This window comes from Pseudopipra pipra, chromosome 11 (genome assembly GCF_036250125.1).
Source record: "Pseudopipra pipra isolate bDixPip1 chromosome 11, bDixPip1.hap1, whole genome shotgun sequence".
NCBI lineage: Eukaryota > Metazoa > Chordata > Aves > Passeriformes > Pipridae > Pseudopipra > Pseudopipra pipra.
Window position 1 is genome coordinate 19,426,136 of NC_087559.1, and position 17,611 is coordinate 19,443,746.

At 42.6% G+C, this 17,611-nt stretch overlaps 1 protein-coding gene and 1 long non-coding RNA gene across 3 annotated transcripts in view; both read left to right on the forward strand.

Moving 5' to 3' along the window:
• Window positions 1-16,989, forward strand: part of HDAC11 (histone deacetylase 11) — a 29,275-nt gene extending 12,286 nt beyond the window's left edge. For both annotated transcript variants that reach the window (XM_064668057.1, XM_064668056.1), the window contains exons 5-10: window positions 3,490-3,532; window positions 4,686-4,762; window positions 5,827-5,889; window positions 7,725-7,821; window positions 10,855-11,033; window positions 15,126-16,989. In XM_064668057.1, coding sequence (XP_064524127.1) covers window positions 3,490-3,532; window positions 4,686-4,762; window positions 5,827-5,889; window positions 7,725-7,821; window positions 10,855-11,033; window positions 15,126-15,368 — 702 coding nt within the window. In that variant the 3' untranslated portion in view covers window positions 15,369-16,989. The remainder of the gene's footprint in view (window positions 1-3,489; window positions 3,533-4,685; window positions 4,763-5,826; window positions 5,890-7,724; window positions 7,822-10,854; window positions 11,034-15,125) is intronic.
• On the forward strand, window positions 11,040-13,821 carry LOC135420501 (uncharacterized). Its single transcript, XR_010433555.1, has 2 exons — window positions 11,040-11,262; window positions 11,322-13,821. It is a non-coding gene; the product is annotated as an uncharacterized LOC135420501 (long non-coding RNA).
• Window positions 16,990-17,611: the final 622 nt, after the last annotated feature.

Below are 17,611 nucleotides of genomic sequence, written 5' to 3' on the forward strand. Positions count from 1 at the left end.
CCATTAGAGATGTTGAGGAAATAGCAGGAAAGAAAACCATTAATAGCTGGAGCCAAGAATGAGTTATTTAGACCATCTGTTGAGGAAAACATGCCCTCACAATTGTGAACTGGGAACTAGTGAGATCTTTTCTGCCCTGTGTTTATCAATCCTTGTCTTACTAGAGTTGACCAACTCTCCAGCTTGCTGCTGGGAGGAGATGGGACCAGTCCCGAGTTCTCTTGGCAGGTCCAGAGCTGAACCAGTTCTAATGGAAGACAAATAATCTTGTCTGAAATGATTAATATTATGGTACACATAGATCTTTGCTGCAGTTTAGCAACTCCTCCTGCAGGGAGCTGTGGCAGTGGTCCATGTGAAAAGGGTTGCAGCCCATATTGGTTTTTCCCTGTTTGTTTGAAGCCAGTCATTGACCCACTGTCCTGTGGGTTGGCAGAGCTTTCACAGTGTTCTGTGCCAGATTTGGGAATAGGATTTATTGCAGCTACTGATGGCAAAGGTGAGTGAGGCTGGGAAGCCAGAAGGGACTGATAAAACATGGCAGTACTTTCAGGAATAGGCTAATAGGTGGCTTCCCTCTTGTGTCAGAACTGCAGGTACTTAGCAATCTGCACTGGAATCAGGGGTTCATTGGAATCATTTTTAAATGCTTCTCGTGAACGTATCAAGCTTTAAGACATAAATAATTTAAGACATAATATAAAATTATGTGGCAAAAAAATGCAGTGCAGGACAGTGTTCAGAAACAAGGACAGAGGTTGGGCCTGCCCTAGGTCTGACCTAGAAGTGTGATGAGAGTGAGCCCAAAGGCCTGGGGAAGCAGTTCCAAGGTTTTCCTGGGGCTGACATGGGCTTGGCTGTTGCAGCTTGAGGGGCTGGAGCAGGTCCAGAGGAGAGCAACGAGGCTGGGGAAGGGACTGGAGCACAAGTGCTGTGAGGAGAGGCTGAGGGAGCTGGGGCTGTTCAGCCTGGAGAAGAGGAGGCTCAGGGGAGACCTCCTCACTCTCTGCAACTCCCTGACAGGAGGGGGGAGCCAGGGGGGTTGGTCTCTTTTCCCAGGCAACCATCAGCAAGACAAGAGAGCTGGGTCTTGAGCTGTGCCAGGGGAGGTTTAGGTTGGATATTAGAAAGAATTTCTTTCCAGAGAGGGTGCTCAGCCACTGGAATGGGCTGCCCAGGGAAGGGGTGGATTCTCTGTCCTTGAAGGTTTTTAAGATGAGACTGGATGTGGCATCAGTGCCATGGACTGGGAACCACGGTGGGGTTGGATCAAGGGTTGGACTGGATGATCTGGGAGGTCCCTTCCAACCCAGCTGATTCTGTGATTCTATTCTATGATTCTACTGTCACTTAGGTCTGGGCACTATGAAGTTTCAGCCCTCTTGGGTTTTACTGTGTGCAATGAAAGTATAGAGTCAGTTGTTTTTAAGGCAAGATGAAATATCCTGATTTTTTGTTGTTGTTGTAGGTATGTTTTTAATTACAGAAGTGCCCAATTCTTTATTAAAAAAAATGGCAATTTCTTTCCGTATTTTAGTGCTCTGTTGTTAAATCTGTGTCCCATCCAGCTGCTGGATTTGCAAGTGTGTGACTCTGCCAGTTGTTGGTTCAGAAATGAACTGCATGACTTGTGACTAAGCCTAAATATCTACTGACAAGATTCAGAAGCATCTTCTGACAGTGCTGTTTAATGGCTTTAAGCATGTCAACTTAACTCCCTTTGTAATGTCCAAAACACTGGTCTTAGATATGTAAAAATCTGGAGCTCCTAATTCTGCTTTTATTCTCTTGTGTTGCTCTGTCCTCTTGGATGTTATTTAAAGTCCCATGGTGGGGTAAGGAAATCTGTGAAGGTGTTTGTACAGTGTAGGATGCCTGGTGCTTTTGGTGGAGCCTGAAAGCCTGACTGAGCATGAGAGAACCAGATGAAGTACTGAAAATGTTAAACCAATTTTTTTTTAAGGAAAATTTAAGAATATGAAGTTTGAAAGAACATGCTGGGTTCTGGATAAATCCTGAGATTGATTGGATTATAGTGATAGGCCAGATAACAAAAGTGCTGCCTCTTTAGTAGGTGTGAACTGGCAAAAGCAGAGATGGGGAGGACTAGAGAAAAAGAATTTTGGTTCCATGTCATTATATAGTTCAAAGTGCTTAAAAATATTTGGTTGTCACTCACAGAGCAAGCCCTGCTGAGCAGGGACGTGCAGAGACTTCTCCTATTACAGCTGTCTACTCTGTCTGTGCCTCCTGAAACACAGATGCCATCCCTGGGCACTTTGGGATTCATCTCGATGCCATATGCTGTTGTTTTTACCTTTTTTGCCTCCGTTATGGGGAAATAAGTATGTACTTGAGAAGCAATTTTGATTAATCAGACAATAAAATTTGTACAGTGCAAGTCAGAAGTGCATCTTCTGCTATTCCTGATGGGCCTCTTTATCACAAACATTCCTGTTGAGTTTCTCTACTTTTTAATGATATTTTAGCACTATGGGAAGATTGGTTTTTGGTGAGGAATCCCTAGGAAGTGTGATAAATTGCTGATAATGTGCTTTCCCTGGGACTTAATGGGTTTTATAGTTCAGAAGCTGCAGTCTTTCCCCAAGATCTAATTTGTGTAAGTTGGCATGATCAGATCAGGATGAGGTTTACTTTCCCAATAATTTCCTTAGTGCTAAATTAGAACTGTTCAAATGTAAGTATTGGTGATGAAGACTTCTCAACTGACTGTCCAAAATTCATTTTGTATGTGATGTCTAATACATTCTTTCCATGACTATGGATGAGAATTCATCTATTTTTACATGTTTTCTCTCTCTTTTTTATTTATTTCTTATTTTATTTTTTAATTGTAGCTAGTAATATCTTAATTTTTGATCATGTCAGATAAGGAATACTGCACTTAAACACTTGTTTGATTCTTCCTGGCTGAAATAAGTCGAGTTTTTCAGTTAAAATTTCATCATTTGAGCCTTGTGCATCTCTTTTTTTGTCAGTACTTTCCCTTTCCTGAATGTCATTTGAGTTCAACAGAGAGATACAGGCACAGTTTTCCCATATTGGAGGGGAAAAGGTTGATAACATTCTATACCACACATGACTTAAAGAATAAAAAGTCACAGGACCCTTCACACTGTAGCACTTTCCTGGCCCCTCCCAGCTGGAATTCTGTTAGTCTGTGTTTCCAGGAGTCTGAGTTTACATTCCTCCTGGTTTCCCATGAGCAGGAAGGATTCTGTGATACCCTTGCTCACTTTTCACTCTTCCCAGCACTGCCCTTTCCCTTTTGCAGTTGCCAGAGAAGGAAATACAGATGACACAGCAAATGTTCTTTCAACTCCTGGAGCTGAGGGGAGTTTTGTGTTCACAGATCTGGTTCAGAATGACCTCCAGTGGTAAAGCATCTGCAAATTCCATGCCAACAGTTACTGGGGGTGGAAGTTGCCTCATTCATTCATGGAATTCTGACTGTAATTGTTTTTTAAGGCAGGAAAACTGGCTGTGGACAGAGGCTGGGCCATCAACGTGGGTGAGTGCAAACAGGGCACCCAGTGGCGCTTGGAATTGTGTTTGGAAGCCGGATTTTCATTTCCATGATGTGTGTTCTGTTCATAAAACCAGAAAGGGATTATGGTGTTTAACTAAAATCAACTCTAAAGGAAAAAAATGGAGAAAGTACTGGATTTGTTCTCTCACCCACTGTTGCAGTTTTATTATAAAATCTTTTTGGAAAGGAAAAAGATAACTGGATAAAGATATGAATCATTTATAAGGGCAGGTGTTTGGATTGAAGTAGTGTGAAAAAAAATTGAGGAAAAATGTTTGGACTAAATGTAAATATTTCAATAAAATCTTTAGATTATAAAATAATTTTCATAGTTCTTATCATTTTATCTATGTTCTAGCGTTCAGGGGTTGGTATGTGGGAGAGCAGAGCTGGACCAGTCAGTGTCTATTTTTGGCTGTGCAGTTTTTCCTGAAAAAGCCTTGAATGAACAAGTTCTGAAGGATACAGTGAATATAAATGTGCTCTCCTGCTCACAGCAAACAGCAGTGCAAACCCAGTGAACCGTTGAAGCAAGATTTTGTGTCATAGGAGCCTTAGCTTGTTGTTCTCATAAAACTCACCGAGTGTAGGTTTTTCCATTATTTCTTGCATGCATCTTCTCCAAAGTGAATAGCCATGATTAAAAATTAAATAGATATTAGAAGCAAACAACCAAGGCCTGTCATATTTACTGATATATCAAATGAACTTGTTAAGTTTCTTGCTTAGCTATTTCTAGTGGGTTTTTCAGTTTAAAAGTTCTGATTTATTAAATAAAAAACATGTTCAGGGAGGGGGAGGTCTCAGTACTTTTTTCATGTAAAGAGTGTGTCCCTTTCTGTTTTCAAGAGCAGTTCCTAAAGCTTTTTGATCTGAGTGTTTTCAGAAGAGAATGGCATGTGCAAATAATGATAACACCATAGTTCTTACTTTGGGGGGGGGGTTAGTATATTTTTCTGGATGTTCATCATAGAAAAGAACATTCCAGGTCCTTTCCACCTGCTGCTTGTGCCTGCCATGTAAGTGATCTCTGGCTTTGTGAAGGCCATCTCTGGTTTTAGTGTCTGGCTTTTCTTTAGTGTGTAGCTTGTCTTTAGTACCTGGCCTTTCAGCCCTTCCCCATTTTCCCGTGCAGGGGGTGGTTTCCATCACTGTTCCAGTGACAAAGGTGGAGGGTTTTGTGCATATGCTGACATCACACTGGCCATCAAGGTAAGAACTGCTCTTAAACCTGTATTTTCTGCCGTTTGTGTAAATGGAGAAAAATCTCCCCATAAATTCCTAAGAATGAATTTACACCTTAACAGGAGCAAAGGAAGCCCTCTCCAGGTGGGTGGGAATGGGAAGGTGCAGTGTTGTGAGGTGGGAGGGAAGGTTTGCAGGGGTCAGAATTATCAGTGTAAACATGAACCACTGAAATTGCATTAATAATGTTGGCTTGCAGAACCCACTCCAGATCAAACCAGATGGACTTTTAATATCCTCAGTGATAATCCTCCAAGCCTTGCAGCTGAACCTGAACCTCCCACAGTCGTTGCAGTGGTTCCAATCAAGCCTGCAGGGACAGAAATCCTCTCTCTGAGTCAAGCTGCACTATGCAGAACTCAGGAATAAAAATGTGAATGACTCCAAAATAGTCTCTGAATGTGAATGAATACATTTGGTATTTAGCTGTTGAAAGGCTGAAGTAAGAGCCTTCTGCAATTAGGGCTTATTTCTACCAAATGAACTAGGGTTTATTTGTATAATAGAATATTTATAAAGTATCAATAATAATCAAACATTAAAGAGCTCTAATGATTGCAGCACACCATGTGACATAACACCCTAATTTCTGTACATGGTAATTTGCAGAAAAGTAATCCACAGTGGGTTGGTTTTTTCTCCCTACCATTAAAGTACAGATTGAGAAATTATAGTGGGTGAGAATTTTTACAAAATCTTTGGAGTTTACCATGTCTGTATTAAAGATAGGATGGAACAAGATGATTTTTAAGGTCCCTTCCAGCCTAAACCATCCTGCGTGTCTACAACTCAAATGCATGTTGCATGTGTTTAATCTGGTGGAAATGCAGAGGGTTTGTTATTGTATAACCACAAAAATTATCTTCCTGTGTCAAATAATGAGAGGAGCTTTTGTAATTACATGTATTAGAATAATTTAGCAGTTTACTTGGTGACTAAAGCAAATAGACTGTGGAAGCTTCAAGCCTCCAGTTTAATCTGCCACCTAATTTCCTAAATTTCTCCATGTCTTTCTTTGCTCATCTATCTAGTTCTTATTTGAGAGAGTACCAGGGGTGTCTAAAGCCACAATTATTGATCTGGATGCTCATCAGGTGAGTGCTTACCTGTGTTCAGTGCTGCAGATGTTGTGCTTGAAATACAAGTGGGTGATAACCCCCCTTTTTTAATGCTACTATAAACTGTCGACTGGCAGAACACAAAGTTCCTCAGAAATGTTGGAAACCGTGAACAGTTCAGTTGTTTATTTTGTGGTCCTAAAGGCTCTTAAGCCAGTTTAGTAAAATTAACCTGAGTTGCAGCTCCATCATGTGGCTGGATGGAAAAATCCTGCAGCCTTTCACACCCGGCTCCCGGGATGAGGAGCAAGGATCTCCTGGGACAGAATTCCAGTTGGTTCAGCACCGTGGGGGCTGCAGCAGCCTCTGCAGGGGAGGAACCTGCCCTCAGTGTTTAATGAAGGCCTGGCTACAGGCTCATGAGGGAGAGGATTCAGCCCTCTCCCCCTGGTGTGTGATGTACTGTGGGCACTGAGATCAAACCTCAGGCAAAATGAAGCCTGAGAGGTCAGAAATGGTATTTTTAGGAAAGCAGTTAATGCACCAAAGTGGTGTCCAATCTGAAGCGTTTCAGGTTATTTATTATGTGTAAAGAAACCATTTTTAAATAGCTCTGTGGCAGTGAGGAAACCTAATGGCTGCAATGATCTTCTCTCATTTGCCTTCCTGCATCCTAAAATTCCCATGATACCAGCATGAGGATTATTTTGTGTTCCTCTCTCTTGGGGTGTGGATCTATTTTGTGCTTTTTGGGGGTGCTTTGGTTTGTTTTGGTTTTGAAAAATTCTTGGCATGCATTTTGGTTTTCAGCTGTGCTGGGAGTGCACGTGGAATCACCCCCTGTCTCCTTCCTTTGGCAATGGGAGGTGTGTGAAGGAGCTCAGCACATCCTGTTTAAAAATGCAGATTTTCTTGCCTTGTGACTGCTCCAATTCCGAGTGCAGTGGCAAGTTCCACCTTTCATAAGAAAATGGTTCATCAGAGGCTTTCACATTCCCAGACTTGTGTGTGTGAACTGGTTATTTGTGGACCAAAGATGCTGAAGAAATAAGTTGGAGTTGCCATTTTTTAGCATAAAAGCTGAATTACAGAAGATGTATCTGTGGAAATGTCTGTTTCTGTAGTTCAAATGAAATTCTTCTGGGGGTAGGGCCTGTGCTGCTGTATGATACACTGATTTAAACTGAATTATTTTAGTAATTGCTGGGAAAAAAATTATTTTTATACTAGTGAAAAAAGTCTAAATGAGAGCCAGAAGAAGAATATTTAAATTCAGAAATGGGGAAGGGGGAAATACTCAAAATCTGAGTTTTCTCTTGAGCATCCATTTTACATCCAGCACAGTTTTTGTAGGGAATTTCTGTTGTTAAACAAGAAATTGTTAAACTGTTGGGTCCTTAGTGTTTGTCATTTTTCCAGGGATTACTTATCTCCCCAAGGCTTGAATTGCCAGGAGAGCTGTGGTCTGCTTTATTTATTTATTAATTCTTACACAGGGACACTCAGTTCCCTGGAGCAGTTGAAAGGGACTTTTTCTTGCACAGTTGGAGAATGACAGATCTCTTTGGTGGTCACAGTTGCTTTTGTGGTGCTGCTGAGGACATTTAGCTTCTATTTTTCACTTCTTTTTTCTTACATGTGTAATGAGCTCTCTGCTAATTCCCTTCCCAGAGATACAGGGATTTTGTTTGTGGTAATACCTGCAGTTTTCAGGTATTATCAACCCCTCTCCTCAGAATAACCTTCAAGACTGTAAATAAGAGAGCGACACAGGGAGTTGTGAATATTAGACCTTTGTAGTGTTGATTGCTGTAGGGTTTGCAGTGTGTTCAGTGCTGTGTTGGGAATAGCTAACTGTGAATTTCCTGCAGGGAAATGGCCATGAGAGGGACTTTATGGATGATCCTCGGGTGTATATTATGGATGCCTACAACAGATACATCTATCCAGGGGATGGCTTTGCTAAACGTAAGTCCAGCTGAAATTCACATCCCAAAATCTAAAAGACCTCCTGTGCTGCTACATGACTTCATTTACTAATAGGTTTCCTTGCAACAGTGTTAACTAGATTTTATTTTTTTTTTAATATCACATGGTTTTCAGTGATCACTGTGATATATCACAGTAGTGTTTCCCCTCACTTCTGGGATGGATGTGGGTGGGTATTCAATGCTCCTGCCACACTTGGAGCAGTGAGTTAAATAATCCTGGGATTTTAAGAGAATTGTTAGACCTTCATCTTTCCCTTACACTTCTTTTGTGATGGAATTCCCTGAGGATTAGCTGATGCTGTGTAAAAAGGTTTCATGTTTTTTTGAAAAGGTATAAATTATAACATATTTAGGTGTGTCATTTTGCCAGTAGAACTTGGTTTGTAAGCATCTAGAAAACAAGTGAATCTGAGTGTGAAACAACTTGGGAAGCAAAACAAGTCATGGAATAGAACCATTAAGGTTGGAAAAGCCCTTTATAAGATGGAGTCCAAGCCCAGCCCTGCCAAGGCCACATGCACATGAAATCCCTGCAGGGATGGGGACTCCCCCTGCCCTGGGCAGCCTGTCAGACCAACCACAGGAGCTGGTGCTTGATTGGTTTTGGTTGTGGTTTGTTTATCCCTGCTGTGACGTGCCTGTTGTGTCTTGTGAGCTGCCACGATTAATTAGTGGGGCTTTGATAATGCTTAAATTGGAATGCAAAAGCCCAAAGTTGATTTGATCTTTGGTTCTGTTACACTCATTTATTACAGGCTTAATTTGTTCCCTGAGTCAGAGGTTGCTGGGGGGGATGTTCTGCTCTTGGATTTCTTCAGTGATCCTGTCGCTCTGAAAAGCCTTCATTTGGATTCTTGGCAAGAATGAGGGGCAGTGCATTGCACTGCTGGATTTTGACTTGTAAAGATTTTGAGAACTGTAGAATTTCAAGGTATTAAACTAAAAAATGACCATTTAAAGCACATCGTGTCTGTAGGCAGACAAATTGCAAGCAAATGCGGGGGTTTTCCCCTCCAGGAAAAGCATCCCTTTATTCCTATATCACATGGCAACATTTGAACAGATGGATTAAGACCAAAACAGAGTGAGTCCTTGTTAGCAGATCTGAACCACTGAGCTCACCCCTCCCCTGTAAGCCTGAGAATACCAGCATTCCCTTTCTAAGGATGAGGTGCCAAAGGCATGTGAACATGTAGGTCCTTGCAGTTTGCATAAGAATGTCTGAATAGGATTTTGCTGGCTAAATCCTTTAAATCCTTCCTGTTAAATGACCAGGCAAAGATGGGATCACAGAGGGGATCTCTGAAGAAAGGTAGAGGCTTGAACCCGAGAGTTGGAATCCTTGGGGTAAATTCCAACTGATTAGTGGCTCCTTGGACTTTCTGCCCATTTTTTCCATGTTTTATTGCAGGAGCCTCTTCTGCACGTTTTTCATTAGGGAAGGGAAGAAAGAGCCCAGCTCCCACTGCCTGCTGCTAAGCCATAAGCACATTGAATCCCTGAGGGGAAGCAGTTTGGAATTACACAAGCTTAGGAGGAGAAAGGAGGACATGGATGGGGAATGGGACTAATTCACTGAAGGGTGAGCACAGAATTTGACAGCTGAAACTCAAAGTTCAGGCCTTAAAAATCTCATGGTCTGAGAGTCATTTTACAAAGCTGGGCAAATGCCTTCACTAATGAGCAGGAGATGGACAATGAACACATGGAAGAGCTGTGTCCATCCTGATCCAGACCCATCCCTGATCTCTGCACTTCTGTGTTTGTGTGGAGATGTAGGCAAGAGGCCTGTGAAGGCAGGGGATCCTGTTCAACATCTCTCAACTTCTTCATGGTTCCATCAGAACAATACTTGTTTGTCCCCACTGCAGAGTGTCCCCTCCTCCACAGCTCAGCCAGCACATCCTTTACCCTGAAGAGGCTCCAAGTGCTGTTCAGAAGAGCTGTGCAGACTTCCAGGGACATTTATATAACAATAAGAGAAGCATCCAGGAAAATACTGTAAAGAAACAAAAATCCTTGCAACTCTTGTTGGAATGAGAAACAATCCTTCCCTGATGTTGAACGAGGATGGAAAGCAGAGAAAAACCCCTACCCAGCAATCCCAAGAGTAATTAAGTGTCATTCTGTGTTGAATGCACACTTGGTGGGTGCTGAATCCCTCTTTATCCAAGTCAGTTAATTTGAGGCAGAGGGTGTGGTGAGGCAGAAATCATTCCTTGGAACACCTCTGGCATGGATATGATATTAATTCACATGTAGAGTTACACAAACCTCCATAACAGCACCCAAAACTAGGCTGCCTAACCTTGGGTTTCTCCCCTTCACCTTCTCAGCCCTCCTCTTCTACTTCTGTTGCTTTATTAAAGGCATTAGAAATAATTTGATTTAAATGAAGAATAGATATTTGCTCTTTTGGTAGGATTACAGGGTAAGAACATTAAATTGAAAATGCTTGGGGCAAAGCTGAATCCTGTTATACATTCATAAAGCAGTTCCCATAAATTCATGATCCTTTGCTGTGAAGTTTTGAGTGTTATGATAAAAATAAAACATCTTCATAATTTCTCAGTGATATTTATCTTGGTTTTTTCCCCCCAGCTGTTTCCTTTGCAATAGCAGTTCAGTGTTTTCTTTGCCTTATGCTTTATTTAGGTTACTTTTAAGTTAATAATTTCCTTTATGATTTCTCTGCTGATTGGTAACTGGACACGTAGATCAGCTGCTTTTCAATAACATTTTCCACTTGCATCTCAGAGATATTTTTTTTCTTCCTGCATTTAATTTTTTCTCTTCAATGGTTTTTTTTTTTCCAAGGTCATTGTGCTTAACATTTGCTGAGAAAACAAGTAGTTGAGTCATTTTCTTTAATTCAAAGTTCTGTGAAAGCGCAATGTATTGAGAAGACTTCCTGAAATGTGATTTTTTTTTTCTTGCTTCCCTACATCTTGCATTTTCTTTCAAAGCAACCCTTTTCTTACTGAGCAGTGGTTGGTTTGTTTGCTTTCAGGTGCCATAAAACGCAAAGTGGAGCTGGAGTGGGGCACAGAGGACACAGAGTACCTTCAGAAGGTGCACACCCACGTGGAGGGAGCACTGAACGAGTTCAAACCTGACATCCTGGTTTATAATGCTGGCACTGACATCCTGGATGGGGATCCCTTGGGAGGCCTGGCCATTTCCCCCCAGGTTTGTATGGCACTGCCATCCTGAATGGGGATCCCTTGGCAGCCTGGCCATCTCCCAGGTTTGTATGGCACTGCCATCCTGGGTGAGTTTCCTTGGCAGCCTGGCTGTTTCCCAGGTTTGTATGGCACTGCCATCCAGGGTGGGATCCCTTGGCAGCCTGGCCATTTCCCAGGTTTGTATGGCACTGCCATCCAGGTTGGGATCCCTTGGCAGCCTGGCCATCTCCCAGGTTTGTATGGCACTGCCATCCTGTATGAGCATCCTTTGTCAGGCCTGGCCATCTCCCAGGTTTGTATGGCACTGCCATCCAGGGTGGGATCCCTTGGCAGCCTGGCCATTTCCCAGGTTTGTATGGCACTGCTATCCCCCAGCCCTGCTCCCCACACACACTGCAGGCAGTTTGGGAGCTGAAGGGAAGTGCACCCTTTGCACTCAGCCAGAGCATTTCCCTCTTACAGGCACCAGAGATCCAACTCTTGCTCTTTCACCCTTTTATTTTCTTGGATTTTCTTCCTGCCTCTAAATATTTTTATCCTTCCAGTGGCTGTTGCAGTGTAATCCATCTCCTCTCTAAAATGCACTGGTTTGAACACCCAGACAGTAACCAGAGAGACAGACATTTTCACACTTCACTTGACTTCTCTTTTCCCAGTTTGGTTGGTTTGTTTTTCCCCTCACATGACCCATTTTGCAATGTATTTCTTTTGTCACCTGCCCCCAGTATGTATCTTACACTTAATTTCCTCTGTAGCACTCCCAGCTGTTTTAAACTGCCCTTGTGGTGTCTTCCAGCTGTAACAATTTTGTGCAGCCTGCCTGTGTATTCCTAGCAAATGAACACCTATTTTCCTTCTCTTGATTCTTTTCCTTACAGATACCATGTACTTTCTCTGCCCACTTTTAGTAGATTTAAATTTTTATTTATTCTGTACACATCATAGAAGTCTTCACCTCCCAGTTTGTGTCCCTTCACGTTCCACCTTCACTGCTTTTCCCAAACAGTCTGCTTTCCAGTCTGCTCTTCTCAAAACAAACAAAAACGTCCAGATCTTGTATTTCCTGTGTGGTTTTTAATGATTCCTTCTCTGACAGCTCCTGTGTGCTGCCCCTCTCCTGTTTCACATTTAATGGCCACCGGTTCAATACAGAGAAGTGCTTGGTTTGTGAGCTCTCAGGTTCCCCCCCGATGGAGCCACCACTCCATCTGTTCACTCTGAACTGCTGTTCAGTTCTCTGGCACAAAGGAAGAGCTGAGGGGTTGGGCTTGATGTGACCTTGGAGAGGACACAGCCTGAAGTGGGAGGTGTGGTTGGTGCAGCAGTGGCCACCGAGGGACGTGGCAGCTTGGGGTAGGTGGGGACTGCTTGGAGATTTGCCTCAAGAAAACAACAGTTCTGCCCTTGGAGAAGGAGCAGTGTTAATGGCCAAGGAAAAGGAGCTGCTGTAGGTTGCTGGGTGCTGTGTAGAGAGACAATATAAAGATGGGCAAGGGAAGGTGGAGCAGCTTTCCTGGTTCCAAGGGGAGCTGAAAGGCAGAGGGTGCTGTTCCTCTGCACAGCCTGGTGGAGCAGAGGTTCCTGTAGCTCAGAGCTTTGCAGTCTGCACTGAGGGTAGGGTTTCCTGTTCTCTGGTCTGCTTGTTGTACGTGTGAAGGAGGCACATTTCACCACGTTTGGAATCCCAGGCTGCTGGAAAGGCCAAACTGAAGGCCTTGTGCCTGGATGGTTCATCTCTTTGAGGTTCCTTAGTCCAGTCTTTGGTCCCACACCCGAAGGTGTCCTTAGCTCTTGGGGCAGTGTCAGTTCTGCTCAGGATTGGGCTCCTCAGTGCTCTGGGTGGTGGTTTCGTGGTACCTGAGGCTGGAGGGAAACCTGAGGTGGAGCAGCCAAGTCCCTGTTCCCTTTGGGTGGGAGTGGGAACTGTGCTGGGCTGTTGTTTCCAGTTGATATGTTTTCTTTCTTAATAACCCAGAAACATGGGAATAAGCCTATTTTCCCCTCAGCTCCTCCAAGCTCAGCCATGAGAGCTGCTGGAGCAGAGGCTCCTGTGAACAGTGGCTGCTCCCAGTTCTTGGGTGGGATAACAGTGCTGCAGCCAGAGGTGGGACCCACAGCTCCTCCTGTAATTCTGTTCCTTCCTTTAGGGAGCTGTTTCTAATAGAATTCCTCAGTTTCCTTTGTCTCACTGTTCAGTTGTTACTCCTTGTCCTTTCATTGGGCTGTGTCAAACTGCACAGTAAGCAGGACTGTTGTGTGTTTTTACAAGGTATTTTTTCCTGCTACATTTGTATTTTAATTTTTCCTTTTATTTTCTCTTTGTGGTCTAATTATTGGCAGGGTATTATTTCTTGATGTATTCACAGTCTTCCTTTAACCAGTCTGAGCAATGCATATTCATTTTGCAACACTTTTGCTGCTGCTTCCTTGATTCAGCTTTGCAGTTATTTAAGTACCTGAACTCTGTGCTTTTACAAAAAGTGGATTTTAGTTCTGTTCTCACTCATTTCTGAAGTATTTTTTCCCCACATGTACGTTTTGAAACCCAGAAGGCTCAAACTCTCCTGTTGTCTGGGTTCAGTGACAGTACAATTCCTCTTGGTCAGCAGTCTTTGTTATTTTTTAGTTCCATACCCTTCTCATAGTAAGAAATTATTTAGAATTTATCTCCTTCTTTCTGTTGTTTTATTTTTTTATGGGTTTACCTTTACTCACATTCTGCAACTCCCCCTTCAGCCATAGCTTCTTTTAGCATTAACTACAGGCTTTTATTAAAGAAACTGGGACTTAAATTCATCCAGTGATTGTAAATGTGTAAAATCTGATTTGAATTTGGGGTTCTTCTGTAGGATTGTGAAATCTTGATTGAGTTGCTAAACTTTAGTCAGAGGGTGCTGTGCAAGTTGAGCACAAACTAAAGCACTTTGAATTCAGACAATCTTTCTTAGTCTCAATTCCTCACCTGGAAAATAGGGTGAACATTTCTAAAATTTGTAATCAGTTTAGAACTTTATGGCCTTTGAGCAGGAATTCTTCTAGGAATTTGTACTAAGGACTTTTATCTGTTGTGTCCTCTAAAACAAGTCAAGGATATTTGATTTGCTGGGGTATTTTGGTTTTTTTTTAATGATTATTCATGTAAACCAGCTAACAGGACTTTTAAATGAACTTTTAATTGCTACTGTAAAATATAAGGCTTAAACACTTTCCAGATATCCAATACTATAAATCCATAACTCACAGGTTAGAACTAAAATATCACAGAACCACAGAATACTCTGACCTGGAAGGGACCCACAAGAATCATCAAGTCCAACTCCTGGCCCTGCACAGGACACCCCAAAAATCACCCCAGGGACTGAAGAGTGTTGTCAGTTGGGCTTTCAGTGGGAGCTGGGGGAATGGCCATCCTTGGACATTCCCAAGCCTCATCCATGTGGAGTCACCACTGCCCTCAGCCACTGCTGGGGATTGTCCTGCTTCAAGCAGGAGACTGGGCTGGAGATCTTCCAGCCTGCATTTCCTGGATTGGAAGGCACCTTAAAGCTCATGTACTTCCAAGCCCCCTCCACGGGCAGGGACATCTCCCACGGGACCAGGTGGCTCAGAGCCCCATCCAGCCTGGCCTTGGACACCTTCAGGGATAGGGCAGCCACCACTTCACTGGCAACCTGTTCCAATGCCTCAGCCCCCCAGCAAAGAATTTCTTCCTAATATCTAATCTAAGCCTGCTCTCTTGCAGTTTGAAACCATTCCTCTTGCCCTGTCACTGTGCTCTTGTAAATCAAGACAAGCAGGAATTCTTTCTAAGCTGGTATGAAGTTCAGTGTCATCTCCAGTTACAATATCCTATTAAACTTTAGGTGCCAAGAAGTCAGATATTCCCTTTTTATTTTTTTTTTAATCTGAAAATCAGGAGAAGCCCACAGGTGGGCTTGAGTGCAGTTACCACAAAATGGCTGTAAACAATCCTGCAGCTCAAAGGTTGGGGTGGGGTTTTTCCCCAGACCGGAGCAGATCAGCAGGAAGGACATGTATGCCAGTCAATCATGCTGATAGCAGTGTCTTTGCCCCTGGTGGCCGTGGTGCTCTGCAGGGCATTGTGAAGAGGGACGAGGTGGTGTTCAGGGCGGCGCGGCGCCGCAGGATCCCCGTGCTCATGGTGACGTCCGGCGGGTACCAGAAGAGGACGGCGCGGATCATCGCCGACTCCATCCTCAACCTGCACAGCCTGGGGCTCATCCACGGCCAGCTGGCAGCCAGGGGGGCTGCACACCCCAGCCTGGAGCAGATGGTCAGGGACTCTGCAAAAGACTTGGGCAACTTGTCCCTGCAGTGATGAGTTCCCAGTTTTGGTGCAATAACCTGGCAGAGCCAGCTCGGTCTAACTCCTGCATCCGTCCCGGGAAAGGCAACACGTCCTTCTAAGCTAACAGACCTGCACTCAGAGGTACTGTCTTTGTGTCTGACATTGCTGTAGAAAGCTTTACTTGCCTCTCTGATTGCTGTTATGTTGAAAGAACTATGCAGTTGGCATCCAAAGACTGTCCCAGACCTGTTTCAGATGGTGCGGCTTTGTCTGTGTGGGGGGGAAATATGGACTAAACCCACTGTTTCTTGGGTTTTTTTAGATACTGCATTTTATTTATTGCTTTTTTAATGGGAATGTTGTTGTAAAACGTGTTCTGTGCAGACTTCAGTGTCAGTTTAACACTAAAGTTAAGTGCAATACTGTAAAAACCAGTGCAGTTGGAGGGCTTTGAAGCCATAGCCTGTAAGAAGGAAAGGCCATTAATTTATAGTTTATTCCTGTTGTTGATAGTGACTTAAATCTTACTTATAAGCACCTTGAAAAATAGAATAGGAAACACCTTTGGCTCTATATGCAAATGAGCCATAAGGGCTCAACATGAACAGTCTGGTGTTTGCCTCTCTTAAAATGAGCCCTGCATGTGAAAGGGAATAGTTCCTGTGCATTGTGACTCACAGAGTAAAGAAACTACAGGCAAATCAAAGCTAGTGGTAGAGTTCTGAGCAGCCTTGCAGCAAAAACTATGTAGAAATTCAGGTTATCTCTACTATTTCCAGCTTGGCATGTATAAAACAGTGATGGGTACATTGAAATTATTTTTTTCCCCGACTAGTGCTGTGTTTTTCACCTGCTCAGAGAGTAATGGTACTTGTAGTTGCAGTCGTAGTTGGTAAGCAAATTGTTCATTATTATTGTTCATCTAAAAATACAGTGGCATTTCTACATGAAGTTAATGTGCTAACTTTATATGGAGCTTCTAGGAGGATTTGGGAACAAAATAGTGTATTCCAGGCAAATTCAGTGCACTACTTGTAAAGTTTGGCTTTGTTTAAGTTGGTATATTTTGCATTGTAGCAGTGGGTCGTAAATGTACTAAACTGCATATTTTGCAAGAGCTTTTATAACTTCTGAGTATTCACTGATTTGTACTACAAGTTTCATGTCGTGTCTATGTTTGAGCTTTCCTGGGAAGGAACACCAAGATTTTGCTCGTAGTAGAGTTGCTGTCTAAGCTATTTAAGGAATGTTTAATGCTAATTATAATACTTACCTCACTTAGTGTTCATGTTTAGATGGGGTTTGTCAGTTGTAAGAATTGCACAATTGCTATAAATATCTGCTTTAAGCCAGATTTGACATATTGCACTAAGCTTAAGTTGCTACACTGGGATTAAAAAGCACTTTTAAATTTCTTACTAGAAGGACCATCAGAGTACGACTAATGTTGAGATTTATTTTTTCTATACTGTCTGACGTTACTGAAAGATGTTGTTATTCTTTCATATGATTTTTATAAAATTATAAATTACATTTCTATAACCTAAACCTGTCATAGCACCATATGGTCTTTCCCCTGAGCATCTTCTGTTTGTGTTAACATGTTTCTATAATTTTCCCTTGGTGGAGATTAAAATGATGTTGAACAATGCTGAGTGACTTCTCTTTTCACTTCACATGGATCTTGGCTGTCAAAAACTTTGACTGGCAGTTTCTTGAAGAGACAAGAAGATGTATTTGTCATACTTAAAATGTAACTGAAACTGCATTGAATCTCAAGGTTTGTCAACAGGTTCTTTGAAGTGGTTTAAGTGAGCTTGCAAGTATCCAAATAATTTTTAAGGTGTCAGCATAAAGGGTTAAAGTCACTTTCTAATTCCAAGTTACATGTCATTACCTATCTTGTAACTCCTAAGTATGTTACTGCTACAGGTGTTAAACTCTGAACTAAGCTTCTGATAAGGCTGCAGTAGTTTTAGAGGTCTTCTATAAATCTTTGCAGAGAGAAGTCAGTGTTGGCAGCAGGGCCTGAGAGCTCTCAGCTCATCTGTGGAACTGGTGGTTGTTGAGCAGCAGACACACTGACTGCACTTCAGTGTTCATTGTGAGGTTACAACTGCAAAACACACCACACCTTCATCCTTTTCACAAAGTTTAATTAGGGTATTATTTGACTTTGTTGCCAGAAGGTTGGTTTTTACACGTTAAGAGGCTAGTCCAAGGTAAATGTATGTGGGAAAAACGCGGAGCGTTTGGTTCTTGCTTTTTAATTG